Source organism: Mercenaria mercenaria, chromosome 17, assembly GCF_021730395.1.
Source record: "Mercenaria mercenaria strain notata chromosome 17, MADL_Memer_1, whole genome shotgun sequence".
Lineage (NCBI taxonomy): Eukaryota > Metazoa > Mollusca > Bivalvia > Venerida > Veneridae > Mercenaria > Mercenaria mercenaria.
The window spans coordinates 15,995,567-16,016,228 of NC_069377.1; the positions used below are offsets into that span (position 1 = coordinate 15,995,567).

At 34.3% G+C, this 20,662-nt stretch overlaps 1 protein-coding gene across 6 annotated transcripts in view; it reads left to right on the top strand.

Annotated features, from left to right (window-relative positions):
- LOC128550327 (kinesin-like protein KIF9) overlaps positions 1-20,662 on the top strand; it is a 52,761-nt gene that overhangs the window by 3,384 nt on the left and 28,715 nt on the right. For 5 of the 6 annotated variants that reach the window (XM_053529168.1, XM_053529170.1, XM_053529172.1 and 2 more), the window contains exons 2-8: positions 2,412-2,706; positions 3,293-3,407; positions 7,695-7,845; positions 8,430-8,644; positions 16,987-17,181; positions 19,531-19,634; positions 20,122-20,239. In XM_053529168.1, the coding sequence (XP_053385143.1) occupies positions 2,472-2,706; positions 3,293-3,407; positions 7,695-7,845; positions 8,430-8,644; positions 16,987-17,181; positions 19,531-19,634; positions 20,122-20,239 (1,133 nt within the window). In that variant the 5' untranslated portion in view covers positions 2,412-2,471. Of the gene's footprint in view, positions 1-1,058; positions 1,079-2,411; positions 2,707-3,292; positions 3,408-7,694; positions 7,846-8,429; positions 8,645-16,986; positions 17,182-19,530; positions 19,635-20,121; positions 20,240-20,662 lie in introns of those variants that run through there. The other variant, XM_053529169.1, reaches the window with a different exon arrangement.

Sequence of the window (20,662 nt, forward strand, 5' to 3'; positions counted from 1 at the left end):
ATGGCTGTTTGTGATCAGTAGATGACCTCTATTTTGGGTCAGGAGGTTAAAGATCAAGGTCACAGTGACCTTGAGATTGAATATGGTTTTGGGACTTTAAGTAGAAAATGATTTGGCATCAAACTTCATAGCATGACTGTTTATATGGTCAGTAGATGACACTGCTAAAGGTCACAGCAGACTTAAGACAGGAGAGATTTAATAATGAAATTTCTTTAAACTGGATGTCCTATTATTTATATTTGTAAAAGAAGCAAACCTACTAGATATTGGTCATGTGTTCTGCACTTTTTATTTTGTGTTTATATTCAAAATAAGAGAAAGTTGCACAAGGCTATGTTTTAAGATTTATTTTAAGCAAATTAGGCTGTTAACTTCCAATTACTTAGCAACTCTGAAATAATTACTTAATTAGTGATGTGAATGTTCAGAATTCAAAATAGAGAAATAAGATTTTTATTAGTATGTTGCTGATTTCATTTCCCAAGTTGAACTAATCATGGACTCCTCTGAAATTAGTTGCCCATGTATACATCTTTATTTTTGATGATAGCATTTGAGCTACACCAAGAGAAAACCAACATAGTGCATTTGCGACCAGCATGGATCCAGACCAGCCTGCGCATCTGCACAGTCTGGTCAGGATCCATGCTGTTCGCTAACGGTTTCTCTAATTGTAATAGACTTTGAAAGCAAACAGCATGGATCCTGACTAGACTGCGCAGATGTGCAAACGCACTATGTTGGTTTTCTCATGGTGCGGCTCATTTATTAATTAAGAAGCTAACTATTTGGCCAGTTTAAGAGAATTCAAGAGTAAGACTATTGGTACACAGTACTACACACTTGTTTGACTTTTTTGTTATAAGCAATGCCTTTAATAAAGGACAAGGTGTTTCAAACCCTTGTATTGATCAATATTTGTTCAAGGTAGAAAATCAATAGATTAATAGTGGAAGAACAATCTTTCATTACAATTGTATCTTAGATGATCAGATGATAGAATTTGGCATTATCAAATAACAAATGATTTATGAAAGGATTATAAATGGTATTTTGTCAATTGACCAGACTGAAGGTATGTTCATTCAATTTTTGTTGTAATATATGTTTAAAGACATTTAAATGTGAAATGAACTTGTAAATGTTTAATTTTTGATTCTGGTAATAAAGTACACATTTTCCATAGAGCAATTTGCATTACACCTTATTTTAAAGTTTTTCGTGCAAGGTCATATTTCAGTAACCATTGCATGTATTAGAAAATTCACACAAGATGATCTAATGTGAGAATAGCAGAAGTGAGAGCTATTCTACTCACCTGAGTGTTGGCGTCACACCTTGGTTAAAAGGTCATATCTCTTTAACCTTTATATATGTTAAACTTCACACACTACTTCCAAGTCATCAAAGCTACTGAAATAACTAAGTTAGATAACTCTTGGTTGAATTCAGTGTAAATTATGGCCCTTTTTTGACTTATAATATTCGTTTTTTTTGTGCAAGCTGTATATCCTTAACAGTTAAGTGTATTGAAACTGCACACTTGACTACCTAATTAAATGACCCAGTTAGATGATATTGCTTAGTTGAAATCAATATAAATTGCATGTTTTGCCCTTTTTAACAGTCTAGTTGTATTTCAGTAACACCTATATGTATTGGATTGAAACTTTACACAAGGTTTACTAGTCATCAAACCCTCATACAGAACCAAGTTAGATAACTCTTGATTTATTTTGATTGGAATTATTGGCCCAAATGTAAGAAAACTTTGTTGAAGTTTTGCTTTTTACTTGTAATTTAGTCAAGATGTATCTCAGAATTAACTTCATATATTAGGTTGAAACTTTACACAAGGCATTCTACTTAGTTATCAGTTATATTAACATTACTTACATAGTCAAGTTAGGCCACTCTTGGTTGAAATTAATTCAAGTTATGGTCTTTATTTGACTAAGAATTTTATTGTGTAGATGAGCATGCTGTCTTATGGACTTGTTTTGCAGGCTTCAAATTTTTTTCTCATTTTAATGTTTTGACATAATTGTTATACTTATATTTTGTTTCAAATTGCTTTAAGGGCCATAACTGTTATATTTCAGTTTCATTTCTTTTTGAACATTTCAATTTGCTTAAAGGGATAGTTATGTGAAATACCTTTCACCTAAGTTCAAATTTTAATATAAGTATTTATGTGAAATGGACAGAATGATGTGAAATGAAACAGATAAAATTTGGTGCTTCAAATGTTTCGTTAGGTATGGTGACAGTTTATGTTCAGCTGTATTTAGATTTGCCTTATAGATATAAAAGTTAACTCCTGATTTCCCATGGTTGAAATTGACATTCAAGTTCTGATTTTTCTTGGTTGAAATTGACATTAATTGCATGCTGTGTGTTTTTTTCAGGTTAAAAAAGAGCTAAACAACATACTTATGTCTGCTGCCAGATCCATATAAACTTCAACCATGCCAAACATCAAAACATTCTGCCGTATCAAGCCAACACAAGAAACCTATGAGGAATTTGAAGCCTCAAAGAAAACTATATATTTACGAGTTCCAGAAGTCCTCAAAGATTTTAATTCAAACAGTAAAGGGTCAAGGGCATGTGTGAACCATGAATTTAACTTTGATCACATATTTATGCAAGATGCTTCACAACAAGATGTGTTTGATGTTGCTGCATTGGAAATAGTCCAAGGTGAGTTTGGCTTACTGAAATGTCTTCTTAAGCAAAAGCATACAGCTTAGTTAGTTTATACTAAACTATTTTAGCTCGATTGTGATGAAAGCTTTAAGCTTATTTGAACCACTCTTGCTTATTTGAACCACTCTTGTGTCCGCTTCCTGGAAAAACTAGTACTGGTGTCATTATGAGAAGTCATGGTCATGATCCTAATGGGGCTCGAACCCATGGCCCCCCGGTTTAGCGGCCGACTCCTTAACCACTAGAGCACCACTCCGCTTTAAGCATACAGCTTTAAATAACAATAAACAGTGTTCATTTTTCAGAAGTGTTCAAGTTAGTTTGGTCTCTGCGACCTTGAACTTATAATTAAAGAAATGTTTTTCATTTGATCATTATAGGGCCATTATTGCCCTCTTGTTCTAAACATCTGTTCAGTGTTATATCTGTTAAAACATTAACATGATTTACAAAAAACAATACTGAAATATTACAGAATTCCTAAGTATTCTATTTCACATGATGCATTGCAGTATCATTTATACTAGTATATACATTTATAACAGCATTTAACTAAATGCATGATTCATTTACATTTCAGCATTTTTGAATGGTTATAATGGAACAATTTTTGCCTATGGTCAGACAGGTACTGGAAAGACATATACCGTTGAAGGCAGTGCTAAAACATACCATTCCAGAGGTCTTGAACCAAGGTAAATTATATGCTGTGCTCTAAACCTAAAAAAATACCCACTCAAGTCATCTAGAAGTAACTTGTTAACATTATTTAGGGTACCCACTAAAGTCATCATGAAGTGACTTGTGCAGATTGAAGGTTCATTGAGGCAACTTACTGACATTGTTTAGTAGACCCACCCAGGTCATCTAGAAGCGATTTGTTCATATTGTTTAAGGTACCCACTTCTTGAAGCATATGCACTCAAGTCATCTGGATTGGACTTGTGAACAATAACATTTTTTTTAGGGTAAAATTGATGTCTCATAAAAAAGTCTTTAAAATTAGAATTTTCGGAAAAATAACTCTTTGAATTATTGCAAACTTTCCCCACTGTTAAGTATAAAAGTAATGATTCAAAAGAGATAAATGTTTTTACACTTCTTAAATGATAAATAGAATCTTCATTCTTTGATGCTTTAAGTTATTTTTCAATGTCATATCAACTTCTGTGTACATGAAGATTTTCAAAACTTTCATCCCAAATTGGAATTAGAAGTTTTTAACTCCTATTAATGTTCTGAATACTCAATCCCTGTTAAATCAGGTACACCTGAAGTATTACTCAATCACTGTTAAATCAGGAACACCTTAATTTTCACTGAATGCCTAAGTATTACTCAATCGCTGTTAAATCAGGAACACTTGAATGTTCACTGAATGCCTAAATATTACTCAATCACTGTGAAATCAGGAACACTTGAATGTTCACTGAATGCCTAAATATTACTCAATCACTGTTAAATCAGGAACACCCTAATTTTCACTGAATGCCTAAGTATTACTCAATCACTGTTAAATCAGGGTCACCTGAATGTTCACCATCTACCTAAGTATTACTCAATCACTGTTAAATCAGGAACACCTTAATTTTCACTGAATACCTAATATTACTAAATCACTGTTAAATCATGGACACCTTAATGTTCACTGAATGCCTAAGTATTACTCAATCACTGTTAAATCAGGGACTGAATGCCTAAATATTACTCAATCACTGTTAAATCAGGGACATTTGAATGTTCACTGAATGCCTAAATATTACTCAATCACTGTTAAATCAGGGACACTTGAATGTTCACTGAATGCCTTAGTATTACTTAATCACTGTGAAATCAGGGACACTTGAATGTTCACTGAATGCCTAAATATTACTCAATCACTGTTAAATCAGGGACATTTGAATGTTCACTGTATGCCTAAATATTACTCAATCACTGTTAAATCAGGGACACTTGAATGTTCACTGAATGCCTAAATATTACTCAATCACTGTTAAATCAGGGACACTTGAATGTTCACTGAATGCCTTAATATTACTCAATCACTGTTAAATCAGGGACACTTGAATGTTCACTGAATGCCTAAATATTACTCAGTCACTGTTAATCAGGGACACCTTTATGTTCACTGAATGCCTAAATATTACTTAATCACTGTTAAATCAGAAACACCTTAATGTTCATTGAATACCTAAGTATGACTGAATTCCTGTTTAATCAGAAACACATGAATGTTAACTGAATACATTAAGTATTATGAATCACTGTTAAATCAGAAACACCTTAATGTTCATTGAATACCTAAGTATGACTGAATTCCTGTTTAATCAGAAACACATGAATGTTAACTGAATACATTAAGTATTATTGAATCACTGTTAAATCAGAAACAACTTAATGTTCACTGAATACCTAAGTATGACTGAATTCCTATTAAATCAGAAACACCTGAATGTTCACTGAATACATTAAGTATTATTGAATCACTGTTAATGTACACTGAATACATAAAGTATTATTGAATCACTGTTAAATCTGGAACACCTTAATATTCACTGAATACCTAAGTGTTACTAAATCATTGTTTAATCAGAAACACCTTAATGTTCACTAAATACCTAAGCATTACTGATTCATTGTTAAATCAGAAACACTTTAATATTCACTGAATACCTAAGTGTTACTGAATCATTGTTAAACCAGAAACACCTGAATATTCACTGAATACCTAAGCATTACTGAATCATTGTTAAATCAGAAACACCTGAATGTTCACTGAATACCTAAGTATTACTGAATCACTGTTAAGTCAGAAACACCTGAATGTTCACTGAATACATGAAGTATTATTGAATGACTGTTAAATCTGGAACACCTGAATGCATATTGAATACTTTGGCATAACTAAATAACTGTTAAATCAGAGACATTTGAATGTTCACTGAGTACCTAAACATTACTTAATCACTGCTAAGTCAGGGACACCTGAATGTTCTCTGCATACCTAAGCATTACTGAATCGCTGCAAAATCAGGTACACCTGAATGTTCACTGAATACCTAAACATTACTGAATCACTGCTAAATCAGGTACGCCTGAATGTTCACTGAATACCTAAGCATTACTGAATCACTGTTATATCAGGTACACCTGAATGTTCACTGAATACATAAGCATTACTGAATCACTGTAAAATCAGTTACACATGAATGTTCACTGTATACCTAAGCATTACTGAATCACTGCTAAATCAGGTACACCTGAATGTTTACTGAATACCTAAGCATTACTGAATCATTGCTAAATCAGGTACACCTGAATGTTCACGTTTACCTAGCATTACTGAATACTGCTAATCAGGTACACTGATGTTCATGAATACTAAGCATACTGAATCACTGCTAAATCAGGTACACCTGAATGTTCACTGAATACCTAAGCATTACTGAATCACTGCTAAATCAGGTACACCTGAATGTTCACTGTATACCTGAGCATTACTGAATCACTGCTAAATCAGGTACACCTGAATGTTCACTGTATACCTGAGCATTACTGAATCACTGCTGAATCAGGTACACCTGAATGTTTACTGAATACCTGAGCATTACTGAATCACTGTTATATCAGGTGCCCCTGAATGTTTACTGAATACCTAAGCATTACTGAATCACTGCTAAATCAGGTACACCTGAATGTTCACTGTATACCTAAGCATTACTGAATCACTGTTATATCAGGTGCACCTGAATGTTCACTGTATACCTAAGCATTACTGAATCACTGCTAAATCAGGTACACCTGAATGTTCACTGAATACCTAAGCATTACTGAATCACTGCTAAATCAGGTACACCTGAATGTTCACTGAATACCTAAGCATTACTGAATCACTGCTAAATCAGGTGCACCTGAATGTTCACTGAATACCCAAGCATTACTGAATCACTGTTATATCAGGTGCACCTGAATGTTCACTGAATACCCAAGCATTACTGAATCACTGCTAAATCAGGTACACCTGAATGTTCACTGAATATCTTAGATTTACTGAATCACTGATATAATTGTCATTAAATCCAATAAAACCCTTGTATAGTTTTCTTGAAAGTTTGACTGCTGGTATTTATGGAGAAATCTTAAAAAGGAAGAAACCTCTTTAATGTGTAAGAAATAATGAGGTTTAATGTGCCCTTATATTTTTTTCAGTGTATAAAATGTAGGCAGGAGTTTTGATTCCTAATAGGTACATGAAAGTCACGAGTGATTTAATTTATAATTCTCATCTGAATGACTGCCTACACTCTATTCGCTGATAAATATTGGAGCACATTAAATATTTCAGTTCTAACCTCGCAAAAATTTCACTCTTAGTGTTGAAATACATTTTAGCATTTGGTCAGTAATCAGATAACTCGAATACTATTTGTGAATGGAAGAAATGTAGAGTTTTGACCCAGTGTTATGATCTTAACTTGTGTATGATGTCATATTGTTATGACTTCATATTTTTATGATGTAGCTACTCAGTCATACCTGATCAAATGTACTCTCATTAGGAAATTCTCAGATATCAGCACATGTTTCATGGCCCGGCACATAAGTCAGTATGATGTTTTATGATTTATTATGTCATTATGTCTTTGTAATATTGTTTTACAACTGTTTTGGAATAGTTTGAACTTAATGAATCTCTTAATGTTACAGTGGTAGGGAGAAAAATATAACTGCCAAGTATATTTTATCATAGAATTATGTATAATTTGATTACTATATGTATATGTTACAATTACTGTGGATTGTGTTAGAATGTTTAATATCACACTTTTTGTTGGAAAATATATACAGTTCTTTCTCAAAACTAGGTTGCTCCCCTTGCTTCAAAATGTTTATCAAAATTTACACGTCTGAAGTTTTTTTTAGAAAAAGTTGTGTAACTTTATTTACTCCTACATGAAAATTTTTCTTTGAAACTTTTTCAGATCATTATCTTTGATATACAGTGAGTTAGAAAAGAGAACCACAGAGGACCTAAGCGTACATATATCATATCTTGAGATCTACCAGGATGTGGGGTATGATCTCCTGAATCCAGGGGCCAGAACTCAGTCATATGTTACACCGTTTCCTAAGGTATGTATACTGATTTATGATGAGCTTGACTGTGAATAACTTAAATGTCTGCATGGTTTTAGAAGCCATTACTGCTGCTTTATAGTTTTTTTATGTAACTAGGAGTGTTCTGACCTTCAGTATGTTTGTATAAATATCATATGAGCCGTGCCATGAGAAAACCAACATAGTGGGTTTGCGACCAGCATGGATCCAGACCAGCCTGCGCATCCGCGCAGTCTGGTCAGGATCCATGCTGTTCGCTGACAGTTTCTCCAATTCCAATAGGCTTTAAAAGCGAACAGCATGGATCCAGACCAGCCTGCGCATCCGCGCAGTCTGGTCTGGATCCATGCTGGTCGCAAAGCCACTATGTTGGTTTTCTCATGGCGCAGCTCAATTATTGCTTTAAAGTACAGTAAAAATTCTCTTACATTTTTTTACACATTCTGTAAGTCCAGTGTTAGAAAAAGTTTTATGATAAAAAATTTCTCATGAAATGTATCTTTATATGTACCTGTAACATGTCAAAAACAGAAAAGAATACTCCTGCATTTGTAATATTGTTCAATGGGTCATATCTCATTATAAACATAATATTTCAGGTGAGTGTTATCGAAGGACAAAGTGGCATGTGTGTGGTACGTAACCTGTCCAATCATCTCGCAGCTAGTGAAGATGTTGCACAGAGTCTTCTGCTTCAAGGTCAAGCAAATAGAAAGGTCGCAGCCACAGCAATACATGACAGGTCATCAAGGTCACATGCTGTGCTTACTATACAGCTCACATCAAAGAAAATGGATTCTGATACCATAGTCAGGTAGGATATCTTAGACATACAGAAACAGTAAGAGTCTCAGATAGGTAGAAAATATGTTAAAGTTTACTAAAAGACTGATTGTCTGTTGGCTTGTAAAATGAGGTTGAATAGCTTTTGTTTTATCAAAAAGTTCTGACTTCATTTTCTATGGTGGCTTTCAACTTAGTTGGGATAATATGTAGTCATAGATTTTTCGTACTTTCTTTTGTTTTTATAGCAGTGGCACTTGCATTTATAACTTGCAAAGAAAAGAAATGCAAGTTATTTATATCATGTCTATTTTAGATGTGATATTTTCTCTGTGTTATGCCCCTTTGTGATTTGAATATAAAAATTGTAGGTTTGTCAAATGTTGTTTCTTCAACAAAAGAAAACTTCAAGACGGTGATGCCCAGGAAGAGTAGTTAATCATGAAATTGCAATCTTTCTGTCACAACTACATTGTATCTAGACAATTTCAAGTAATCATCCTTTGGTATCTGCATCACAAAAAGTTTTGCATGTAAGCAGGTTTCTCACATGTCTTTGGCACAATTAAATGACTTCACAGGACATGGTACATAACTCTGATTTTTATTTTGTCCAAATTTTGCTCCTTTTTAACTTAGAAGTTTTGGTTAAAGTTTTGCATATAAGCAGGCTTCTAAGAACTTGCTTGTGTAATGCTTTCAAACTCAATACAAGTCATCGGCATCATAAAATGACCAATGTATTAAATGTTAGGGGAGATATCTCTCTCTTTTTAGCTCACCTGTCACAAAGTGACAAGGTGAGCTTTTGTGTTTGGCGGTGTCCATCGTCCGTCCGTCCGTCAGTCCGTGCGTCCGTCCGTCCGTCCGTAAACTTTTGCTTGTGACCACTCTAGAGGTCACATTTTTCATGGGATCTTTATGAAAGTTGGTCAGAATGTTCATCTTGATGATATCTAGGTCAAGTTCGAAACTGGGTCACGTGCCATCAAAAACTAGGTCAGTAGGTCTAAAAATAGAAAAACCTTGTGACCTCTCTAGAGGCCATATATTTCCCAAGATCTTCATGAAAATTGGTCAGAATGTTCACCTTGATGATATCTAGGTCAAGTTTGAAACTGGGTCACATGCCATCAAAAACTAGGTCAGTAGGTCTAAAAATAGAAAAACCTTGTGACCTCTCTAGAGGCCATATATTTCATAAGATCTTCATGAAAATTGGTCAGAACGTTCACCTTGATGATATCTAGGTCAGGTTCGAAAGTGGGTCACATGCCTTCAAAAACTAGGTCAGTAGGTCAAATAATAGAAAAACCTTTTGACCTCTCTAAAGGCCATATTTTTCATGGGATCTGTATGAAAGTTGGTCTGAACGTTCATCTTGATGATATCTAGGTCAAGTTCGAAACTGGGTCACGTGCGGTCAAAAACTAGGTCAGTAGGTCTAAAAATAGAAAAACCTTGTGACCTCTCTAGAGGCGATATATTTCATGAAATCTTCATGAAAATTGGTCAGAATGTTCTCCTTGATGATATCTAGGTCAGGTTCGAAACTGGGTCACGTGCCTTCACAAAATAGGTCAGTAGGTCAAATAATAGAAAAACCTTGTGACCTCTCTAGAGGCCATATTTTTCATGGGATCTGTATGAAAGTTGGTCTGAATGTTCATCTTGATGATATCTAGGTCAAGTTCGAAAGTGGGTCACCTGCCTTCAAAAACTAGGTCAGTAGGTCAAATAATAGAAAAACCTTGTGACCTCTCTAAAGGCCATATTTTTGATGGGATCTGTATGAAAATTGGTCTGAATGTTCATCTTGATGATATCTAGGTCAAGTTCGAAACAGGGTCATGTGCGGTCAAAAACTAGGTCAGTAGGTCTAAAAATAGAAAAACCTTGTGACCTCTCTAGAGGCCATACTTGTGAATGGATCTCCATAAAAATTGGTCAGAATGTTCACCTTGATGATATCTAGGTCAAGTTTGAAACTGGGTCACGTGCCATAAAAAACTAGGTCAGTAGGTCAAATAATAAAAAAACTTGTGACCTCTCTTGAGGCCATACTTTTCATGGGATCTGTATGAAAGTTGGTCTGAATGTTCGTCTTGATGATATCTAGGTCAAGTTCGAAACTGGGTCAACTGCGGTCAAAAACTAGGTCAGTAGGTCTAAAATTATTAAAATCTTTTGACCTCTCTAGAGGCCATATTTTTCAATGGATCTTCATGAAAATTGATCTGAATGTTCACCTTGATGATATCTAGGTCAGTTTCGAAACTGGGTCACGTGCGGTCAAAAACTAGGCCTGTAGGTATAAAAATAGAAAAACCTTGTGACCTCTCTAGAGGCCACATTTTTCATGAGATCTTCATGAAAATTAGTGAGAATGTTCACCTTGATGATATCTAGGTAAAGTTCAAGACAGGGTCACATACCTTCGAAAACTAGGTCAATAGGTCAAATAATAGAAAAACCTTGTGACCTCTCTAGAGACCATATTTTTCAATGGATTTTCATGAAAATTGGTCAGAATTTTTATCTTGATAATATCTAGGTCAGGTTCAAAACTGGGTCACATGAGCTCAAAAACTAGGTCACTATGTCAGATAATAGAAAAAACGACGTCATACTCAAAACTGGGTCATGTGGGAAGAGGTGAGCGATTCAGGACCATCTTGGTCCTCTTGTTTTTAAGAAGTCTCTTTTAATTTTGTGGTTGGTTTTCCTGCTTTTCTTTTACATTTTAACCATATGTAAATAAAAGGGTATACAAACCTACCAGAATTTTATTTCAGTTGAGAGTAAAGGGTGGTCATTTAGAGACAGGGGGCAGTTATTAGTTTTAAGGAAAGCTGTTTTGAAATTTGGAAGAAAACAGATAAAGAACTCCAACCTACTTTCTAGACTTACAAAGTCTGTTGAGATCAAACAATCTGTAATAACATTTATTTCTTTTTTCATACTGACACTGATATTTTCTCAGCAAACCATTTTCTCTGACTCTTACAACTGTTGAGGTGAGCCTAGAGATATAACCCATGATTTTAGAGATAAGGGGATTTTTTTTTTTATCTCAGGAAGAAAGTAATACAGCTGTTTTATGTGTATATGTAGGACGACATTTATGCAGGATGATTTTCCATTCCATATGCCAGGTCCAATGCTTTATTCTGTAGTATCAAGATAAAAACCTTAAGGTATTGGAACCCTAACAGTAAAATGGCATTTGCATGGTATATTCTTAAAGTTGACCATGTTTCGCACTGTGTTGCAAATTTTAAATAACTTTTATAGAGACAAATTTCAGTGTGATGGCCACTATCTAAAACATTTGCAGTGAATTCATTACAGCATTAATTTTGATAAAAGAAACATCAAACTATTGTTAAACAATTATAAAACACAAAATAAAACTGTCCATATCATTTTTTCTAGGGTGCCTCAAGTAAACAGATTTAATGAGACAGAATTCTAACTCCAGCATTGAAAAATTAAGGTCAAAACCTGTGGGTCTGTTACGAATTTTGCTCACTTCATTCAAAAATAACTTTGGGGCAGAAGTAAAACCTACCTGCATTTCTTCAGCAATATGTAATCTAAAGAATGAAGGCAAAATAGAGAACTTTTACTGCATGTAACTCAGTATTTTTAAAGATATCTAACTCTACCCCTCCTGATACAGAGGTAAATTCACTTTGAACAGCAAGAAATCGCTTATAAAATGAAAAATTTCCACTTTTGTACAATACATCCATAATAAGTCTTGAAAGAAGTAAAAACTTACTGAAAAAAATGAAAATATGGAGAGAGAAAAATTGGTCCCAGTGGGGCTTGAACCTACGCCCCCATGAAAAATGCAGTCAAAGTAGGTTTATGGTAGGAATTGAATACTCTTCAAAAAGGAGGTACTCTATTATGGGTCCAGTACCTTAAAACACAACTTTCCGCATCTTAATTTTGTGGCTATGAGACATCACTGCAAGCAGATTCAAGAAACATAACTACAGATGCCTTTCACTTCTCTCTTGAAGAGTTTATTCTGAGTTGTTTCCCTTCCTATTATGGAGTTATAATTTGGATTAAGATATTTAATCTTTAGAAAAAAGATACTTTGACACTAAAATAAGAAATCTTTAGGCTTGCATTTGTTTGGTGCAAAAGATATTTAATCTTAAAGACAATATTTTCCTAAAAGTTTTTTTTTTCAGTTAAATGCATGTTTATTGATAAATGATTATCTTCAAGTTTGTTTGAACTTTAATCTGGTAATTGTCAAAATATTGCACAAATATTTACCAAATATTGTTTACATTATCCCCCATTAGACTTTACTTCTTCAGCTCGAAACACCTTTTGTGCATGGTTTCTTGAGTTTTCATACAATCTTTTGTTAACTCCTGTTGAATCAGATGTTGATCATAATGTTTGTTATCATTAAACAAGTCAGGCTTTGTATGTATTGTTTTTTTTGTTTACATCAAAATTTGATCCCATCTTTTGTAAAATATTTGAGCCGTGCCACAAGAAAAGCAACATAGTGGGTTTGCGACCAGTATGGATCCAGACCAGCCTGCGCATCTGTGCAGTCTGGTCAGGATCCATGCTGTTTGCTAACAGTTTCTCTAATTCGAATTGGCTTTGAAAGCGAACAGCATGGATCCTGACCAGACTGTGTGGATGCGCAGGCTGGTCTGGATCCATGCTGGCCGCAAACCCACTATGTTGGTTTTCTCATGGCATGGCTCATTTGGAGTTTCATGGCTTCTGTGGACCGTCCTGATATTGTGAAATCCAAACCTTGTTGACTTAGCACAAAACTGTTGTAATGTTTTAAAAATAAAGAAATAGATAAGATGCTTTTGCACGGAAGTAGTAAACAGTATTTACACTCATCTGGATAAAGTCTTTTATGAAAAGAAGTTCTGTTTAATTTATTTTGTGCTGACAATTTTTTTTTACCAATTTTGCAACTAAGAGAAGTTGCATTACTTAATGTAACTTGATTATTTCGTTAATTGGGGAGCTTTGACATAGAAAATCTACCAGGAGCTATGCAGGTATTTTAAAGTAATTACCAATGGATATATGCAAACAGAAATTGAAATCTAATCAATAAGGGATTTACAGAAGTAAGAAGTAATATTCAGGCAAACCCTGTTATAACAAGTAAGTGCATATTCCTGTAAAAAAAAAAGTTTATCTAGTTTGCATAATTATGTCTCCTACTCAAAGTTCCATATTTAAACTCAGAGAATATCATTGCATGTTTTTTGTACATTTGACATGAAGATACAAGAATGAATTGAGTGCAGGATTTCTGCAAGTCTTCAGTCTGGTGTGATCAGTGATAGAGTGCCAAGGAAATTGTTAAACTTGTATAATAAATAAGGAGGATTTATAGCAGTATGGCACTATAAACCTAACATGTTTTTATATTGAGGTAGCCCCTTAATATATTCCATGCCCTAAGTAAGCCCCTAATATCAGCAGTTAGGATCCAAAAGCCTGTAACTGAAATTTGGCAGGAAAATGTTTTTCTAATAAACCTAATCTGCAAAATTTCCCATGGATTTCTGTCTATTATTTGTTTCAATAGCCAAATACATTACTTCAATACAGTCATGTGTAATAGGCAAAAATCCAGTATCTGTTTCACTTATGGGAGTTTTCACTCAAGGGTGCACTTACAGGGTTTTCACACAATATTACGGGTTTTAAGCAACTTGAAAAAGCTACTGTATTGTAGTCAGCCATGTTTTATTATATTAAATATCATAAACAAACAAGCGAATATGGACTGAATATTTTTGAGGTGGCAGAAGATTTGCATACAGTTTAATAAGATTAAAAATCCCATAATTCCATTTAAGTCATATAACCGAAGTTAATGATGATAACAAATCCTTACATCAGCATCAAGTGTCTTTTTTTGCCTCAGTGTTATAACAAGCAGAATTAAGAGTCTCCTTTGGCCTCAGTGTGTTTTAACAAGCAGAATCAGTTGGCTCCTTATAACAAGTGGAATCATTTGTTCTATAAAATCAGAAATATTTGTGAGGGTTCAATTTTTGCTTATTTCATGTTTTATATTATTCCACAAGAATTAGTCTTTGTGAAAATTCTGTTTATTGGAGTCATTTACAGCTTGTGTGAATTTGAGATATAAATCTCACATTATCATTTTTAACTGTTACAAGTTTAGGTCACAGAAACATTTCTACTATTACAGTATACCCTAATAAATAAAGAAAGATTAATTTTGGATATTTGTAGAGAAGTTTGGAGCCAATTACTTTTGCAGTTGACAGATTTATTTTCATTGAAGTCAAATTTAGATGTTGACTTTTTATTTGATAGACTGTTTGTTCAACTAAAGATTATCAGAAGTGCACTTAACCATAATTTTAGCTATTCTTCGTTACATAACTGATACAGACTATGTTAACAACTGGTTCTTTATTTGTACACTTTATAAAACAAAAAAATCATGATTTTTTTTTTTTTTTTTAAATCCATACCTAATGTTTTCAAACTTCATACATGTCTTTGTCATGATGAGATGACGACACAGGACAAGGGTATATCTCTAGCTTTTATTCTGTCAAAATTATGCCCCTTTTTTAACTTAGCAATCTTGATTAATGTTCTGCAAATAAGGCGGTTTCTCAGAAACTGCTTGGCAGAATGCTTTCAAACTCCACACATGTCTTTGGCATCATGAGATGATCTCATAGAGTAAGTTTCATAATTCTGGCATGGATTTCTCAAAATTGTGACCCCTTTTTAACATTTTTTTTTTTTTAAGTTTTGTACATTAACTGTTGTACTGAATAATACCAAAATCTTTATAAGTCATTGGCATCACAAATGAACAGCTCTGAGACAGCTTTCTTAACTTTGAAATACATTTTACAGAATTATGCCCCTTTTTCAACAGAAAGTTTTGGTAAAGCTTTTGTATGTAAACTAGTATTATGTGGAAGGGTTTCAAATAGTCAACCCTGTCATTAGACAGCTGTTGTTTAAAAATGTGCTTATCACATAACTGGTTTTTACAGTTCACAATCTACTTTTATGATACTACAGTTTGATATAATTGTGTTGTTTTAATATTGAATAAAACATTTTCATGACAGGTTACCTGATGAACTTATTTGAGCTGCACCATGAGAAAACCAACATAGTGCATTTGCGACCAGCATGGATCCAGACCAGCCTGCACATCCATTCAGTCTGGTCAGGATCCATACTGTTCGCTTTCAAAGTCTATTGCAATTAAAGAAACTGTTAGCGAACAGCATGGATTCTGACCAGACTGTGCAGATGCGCAGGCTGGTCTGGATCCATGCTGGTCGCAAATGCACTATGTTGGTTTTCTCATGGTGTGGCTCAGTTTTGTTTATTGATTTTTATTCTTTTGATTATTTTGTATGAATCTGATTGCCACCTTTTTTTGCAATAGGCATTAGATTATTGGTGTTGGACAAAATGAAAAACATTTGGGTTCAGGTCTGACAATTTGGGATGGACTTCAATTGGGAATTGATGACAGAAACCTCAGATTTAATTTTATAAGGCCTAAGGTATAGGATGATAGATATGTCAAGCATCCACGGAATAGCTCTCCTGCAAGCATGATTTTATATGAATTACAATATATACTTCTATATATGGTTAAAAGTGGGATTATCAGATCAAAGTTATCGGAGCTTGATGTTTGCTCGGCTAAAAATGTTTCTATTTTCTGCATGTAGCATTTAATCCCATTGTAAATATTGTAAAATGATTGCTTTAAATGTTTGATAAAAATGCTCAATGCATTTGATAAACTGCTTTCCAGGTGTTGAAAGCAAATCCTAAAGAAGTTTCTGTTGGTTAGGAAAAATTAATGATGAATGACGTTGAAAAAAATAATTGGACGTTTTATCTATTTATAAATCTTGAAATAATCTCGCATTTTATCTAGAGTTCAAATCTTAGTTTCTTATAGAGATTTGTGTTTTTTGGAGAACTAATTAGGGGATAAAAAAGGGGTCTTAATTCATTGAAGATCTACTGTGGAATGGATATTATTTGCATTGCTTATTGCAATTTGATTGAAAACAGTCTTATTTTTTTAAATTGCATCTTTAAGGATTTTTTTTGTGTATTTTTTATATGGTGGTGGTTAACATTAATATTGGAGTTGGTGGATCGCTTTGAGAAGAAATTTTAGTGAAAATAAAACATTAATATTGGAGTTGGTGGATCGCTTTGAGAAGAAATTTTAATGAAAATAAAACCATTTCAAATAGTATACAATTTACAGTAAAAATGAATGTTTTTTTTTTTCGAATATTTTTCATAAAACATTTCAATCTATTAATATTTCAGGTCAAAATTACATCTAGTGGATCTTGCAGGATCAGAAAGAGTTGCTAAGACACGCGTACTTGGCCATCAGTTAACGGAAGCAAAAAGTATTAACCTGTCACTACATCATCTCGAGACTGTAATAGTTGCCCTACAGGAGGAAGCTCTAGCTGCAGACAAGGCAAACAGAGCAAGGACATCAGTAGGCAATAGAAAGTAAGTACATTTTACTGAACTTTGATATTTTTATCAAACTTGGATGGTTTATATAAATATTTTATTAATCCCCCGCCATGGCAGAGGGATTATAGGAATGGTCTGCGTCCGTCCTTCCGTCCGTCTTTCCGTCCTTCTGTCCGTAACAAAATCGTGTCTGGTCCATATCTCCTAAACCCCTTGAAGGATTTTCATGAAACTTGGGTCAAATGATCACCTCATCAAGACGATGTGCAGAACCCATGAGTCAGCCTTGTCGGTTTAAGGTCAAGGTCACAACTCAAGGTCAAAGGTTTGAGCCTGCCATTTTGTATCCGCTCTATATCTCCTAAACCCCTGGAAGGAATTTTATAAAACTTGGGTCAAATGATCACCTCATCAAGATGATGTGCAGAACCCATGAGTCAGCCATGCCGGCTCAAGGTCAAGGTCACAACTCAAGGTCAAAGGTTTGAGCCTTCCATTTTGTGTCCGCTCTATATCTCTTGAACCCCTTGAAGGAATTTTATAAAACTTGGGTCAAATGATCACCTCATCAAGACGATGTGCAGAACCCATGAGTCAGTCATGCCAGCTCAAGGTCAAGGTCACAACTGAAGGTCAAAGGTTTGAGCCTTCCATTTTGTGTCCGCTCTATATCTCCTTAACCCCTTGAAGGATTTTCATCAAACTTGGGTCAAACGATCACCTCATCAAGGCGATGTGCAGAACTTATGAGTCAGCCATGTCGGCTCAAGGTCAAGGTCACAACTGAAGGTCAAAGGTTTGAGCCTTCCATTTTGTGTCCGCTCTATATCTCCTAAACCCCTTGAAGGAATTTTATAAAACTTGAGTCAAATGATTACCTCATCAGAACGATGTGCAGAAATTATGAGTCAACCATGCCAGCTCAAGGTCAAGGTCACAACTAAGGGTCGAAGGTTTGAGCCTTCCATTTGGTGTCCACTCTGTATCTCCTTAACCCCTTAAAGGATTTTCATCAAACTTGGGTCAAATGATCACCTCATCAAGAACTCATGAGTCAGCCATGTCAACTCAAGGTCAAGGTCACAACTGAAGGTCAAAGGTTTCAGCTCTGTATCTCCTAAACCCCTTGAAGGATTTTCATGAAACTTTGGTCAAATGATCACCTCATCAAGACGTTGTGCAGAATTCATGAGTCAGCCATGTCAGTTCAAGGTCAAGGTCACAGCTAAAGTCAAAGGTTTACCCTTTCACTATCCATAGCAGTGGCGGGGGATTTAGCTGTCTTTCAGACTGCCTTGTTTACATTTTGCATTTTATGTCCTATTCACTTTCAAGACATGGAGTAGTGAGAATGACATATGCATACAATAAAGCTCATGTACTGAAAATTTAGAAAATTGAAAGGGAGACTTCGTTCAGACTGTCAGTTTAAAGGTATATGAAATCTCTATTTCCAGAATCCAGGTCTGTTGTTGTTGTTGTTGCATATAAATTGTTCAGCTCTGGTAACAGCTGTGGAACCCAAATTTCTTTGCCATCAAAACTATTTGTTTGATTCTAAGTAGGGTCAAATTATTCAAGAGAGAAAGCTCTTTGCTTGAGTTATAAAAGGTTGTTGTCTCTCCCTCAGTGCCTCTTGCCACATTCCAACACAATAAATTTTAAAGACAATGAAATGTAAAAGTGGAACACACGACCAACACCGGTTAAATTTGACTAAATTTATTAGTTCCTACGTTTCGACCTTACAAAGGTCTTCTTCAGGAAATAATTTTTAAAAAAAAGTGATCATGTTTAAAATTTCTTTAAAACTTTGTTTGAACAAGTATTTTGTAAAACAAGCTACCTTTTGTCTTAGCTGGATTTCCCTAGAAAATTTAAATAACCTCTTAAGGTAGTTCTGCATGTTTAGGACAATTTATTTCTACAGGGTAGAATTTCATTGAATCCTGATTTTTTAAACTTTGGAAAACACAAAGCAGGTCCACAAATAAAAAAAAATAGGGTTTTGTGCTTGATTCTTTGTTAGACCAGTTGAAAATAGTGGTCCTTGCATTGCTATTTTTTATTGTTATTTTGAATTCTTTTAATCAAAACATACATATTTTGTAAATATTAACCTTATGAAAGACAGAAAAGCTAACTGTTTAGCACTTAATACATGGGATATAATAGTTTCCTGGCAACATTTATTTTATCCCTATAATGTCTACCAGGCATTATTCTAACTTTTCTGGATAAATGACAGCACTTACTGTTAGCCAAACATGCAGAACTATTCTGTATGCATATAGATAAAAAAGATCTCCTTTTATCATTTATTGAAATATACTTCCATATGATTTTCAAAATATATACTGTTGTAACTACTCTTTATTTTAGATATAACTTTGTAACGAGACCTAGAAGTGCAGATGGCATCCGAGGACCACGCCATGTTCCATACAGGAATTCCCTCCTTACCATGCTGCTACGAGACAGTTTGGGTAAGTTTGTACTCATAGTACTAGAAGTAAAAATAATTACACTTAAATATTACTAATCTTCTCTGTGATATACATATATTATTACACAATGTACAAGTGTGACATCTTGTTCAATGGTACAGTATATCAATTTTCATGTTGGTTCACTTGCCCTTATTGGTACTGAGAGTTGAGAGTCTGGCACTTTTTTTTTTCATTTTATTACATAATATGTATGTTTAGTTTCCATGTATTTACAGTAGGACCTAAGACGTCAATATTTTACTATACTGATGTTCACCTTTCATATTGGATGTATGACATCATTTGTGACATCATTTTCATGCATGTTGTTGCATTCCACAGGTGGTATTATTAGTTTTGCCCAAGAAATATGCTCTCATTTTTCTATGAGATGAATATTGCACTCCAGAATTTACTCAGTATAAAAACATTTGAGCCTATTTCTGTGCTACAATAAGTATAATTTTGACACTGTATATTGTAGGTGGTAATTGTATGACTGCTATGATAGCAACTATATCCCTGGAAATATCCAATCTTGGTGAATCAATATCTACGTGTAGATTTGCTGGACGAGTAGCCTGCATCGCTAACTCTGTATCGTAAGTACTTTATTTCCCTCCCCCTGTCTTGCAAGTAGTTATCTGAAGTGGTTCAGGATCCACATCTGAATAAAGTTGTACTTGAACATTTTGTACATAATGTTGTTATAAGTATGATAAAGTTCATATAAATTATGTAATACCACAGAAGTTAAATTATACACTGAAAAGCTGTGTTGGAATTAAAACAGTATATTGTGACAAACCTACAAAAAACTTTTCAGGAATTGACTTTGAATGATGCAGAAAAGCCAAAAAAATATGTTGCGATTTCTTTTTTAAGTTTTCACTTTTAACAGGGTTTTTTTTCCCATTTTTGTTACAAAACCTAATAATAGTATCAATTTACATATAGAGAATAATAGGTTAGTGCCGTAGATGAGAAAGTTTATCTGGCGAGGTGGAGGAGGTTATCGGGTGAGC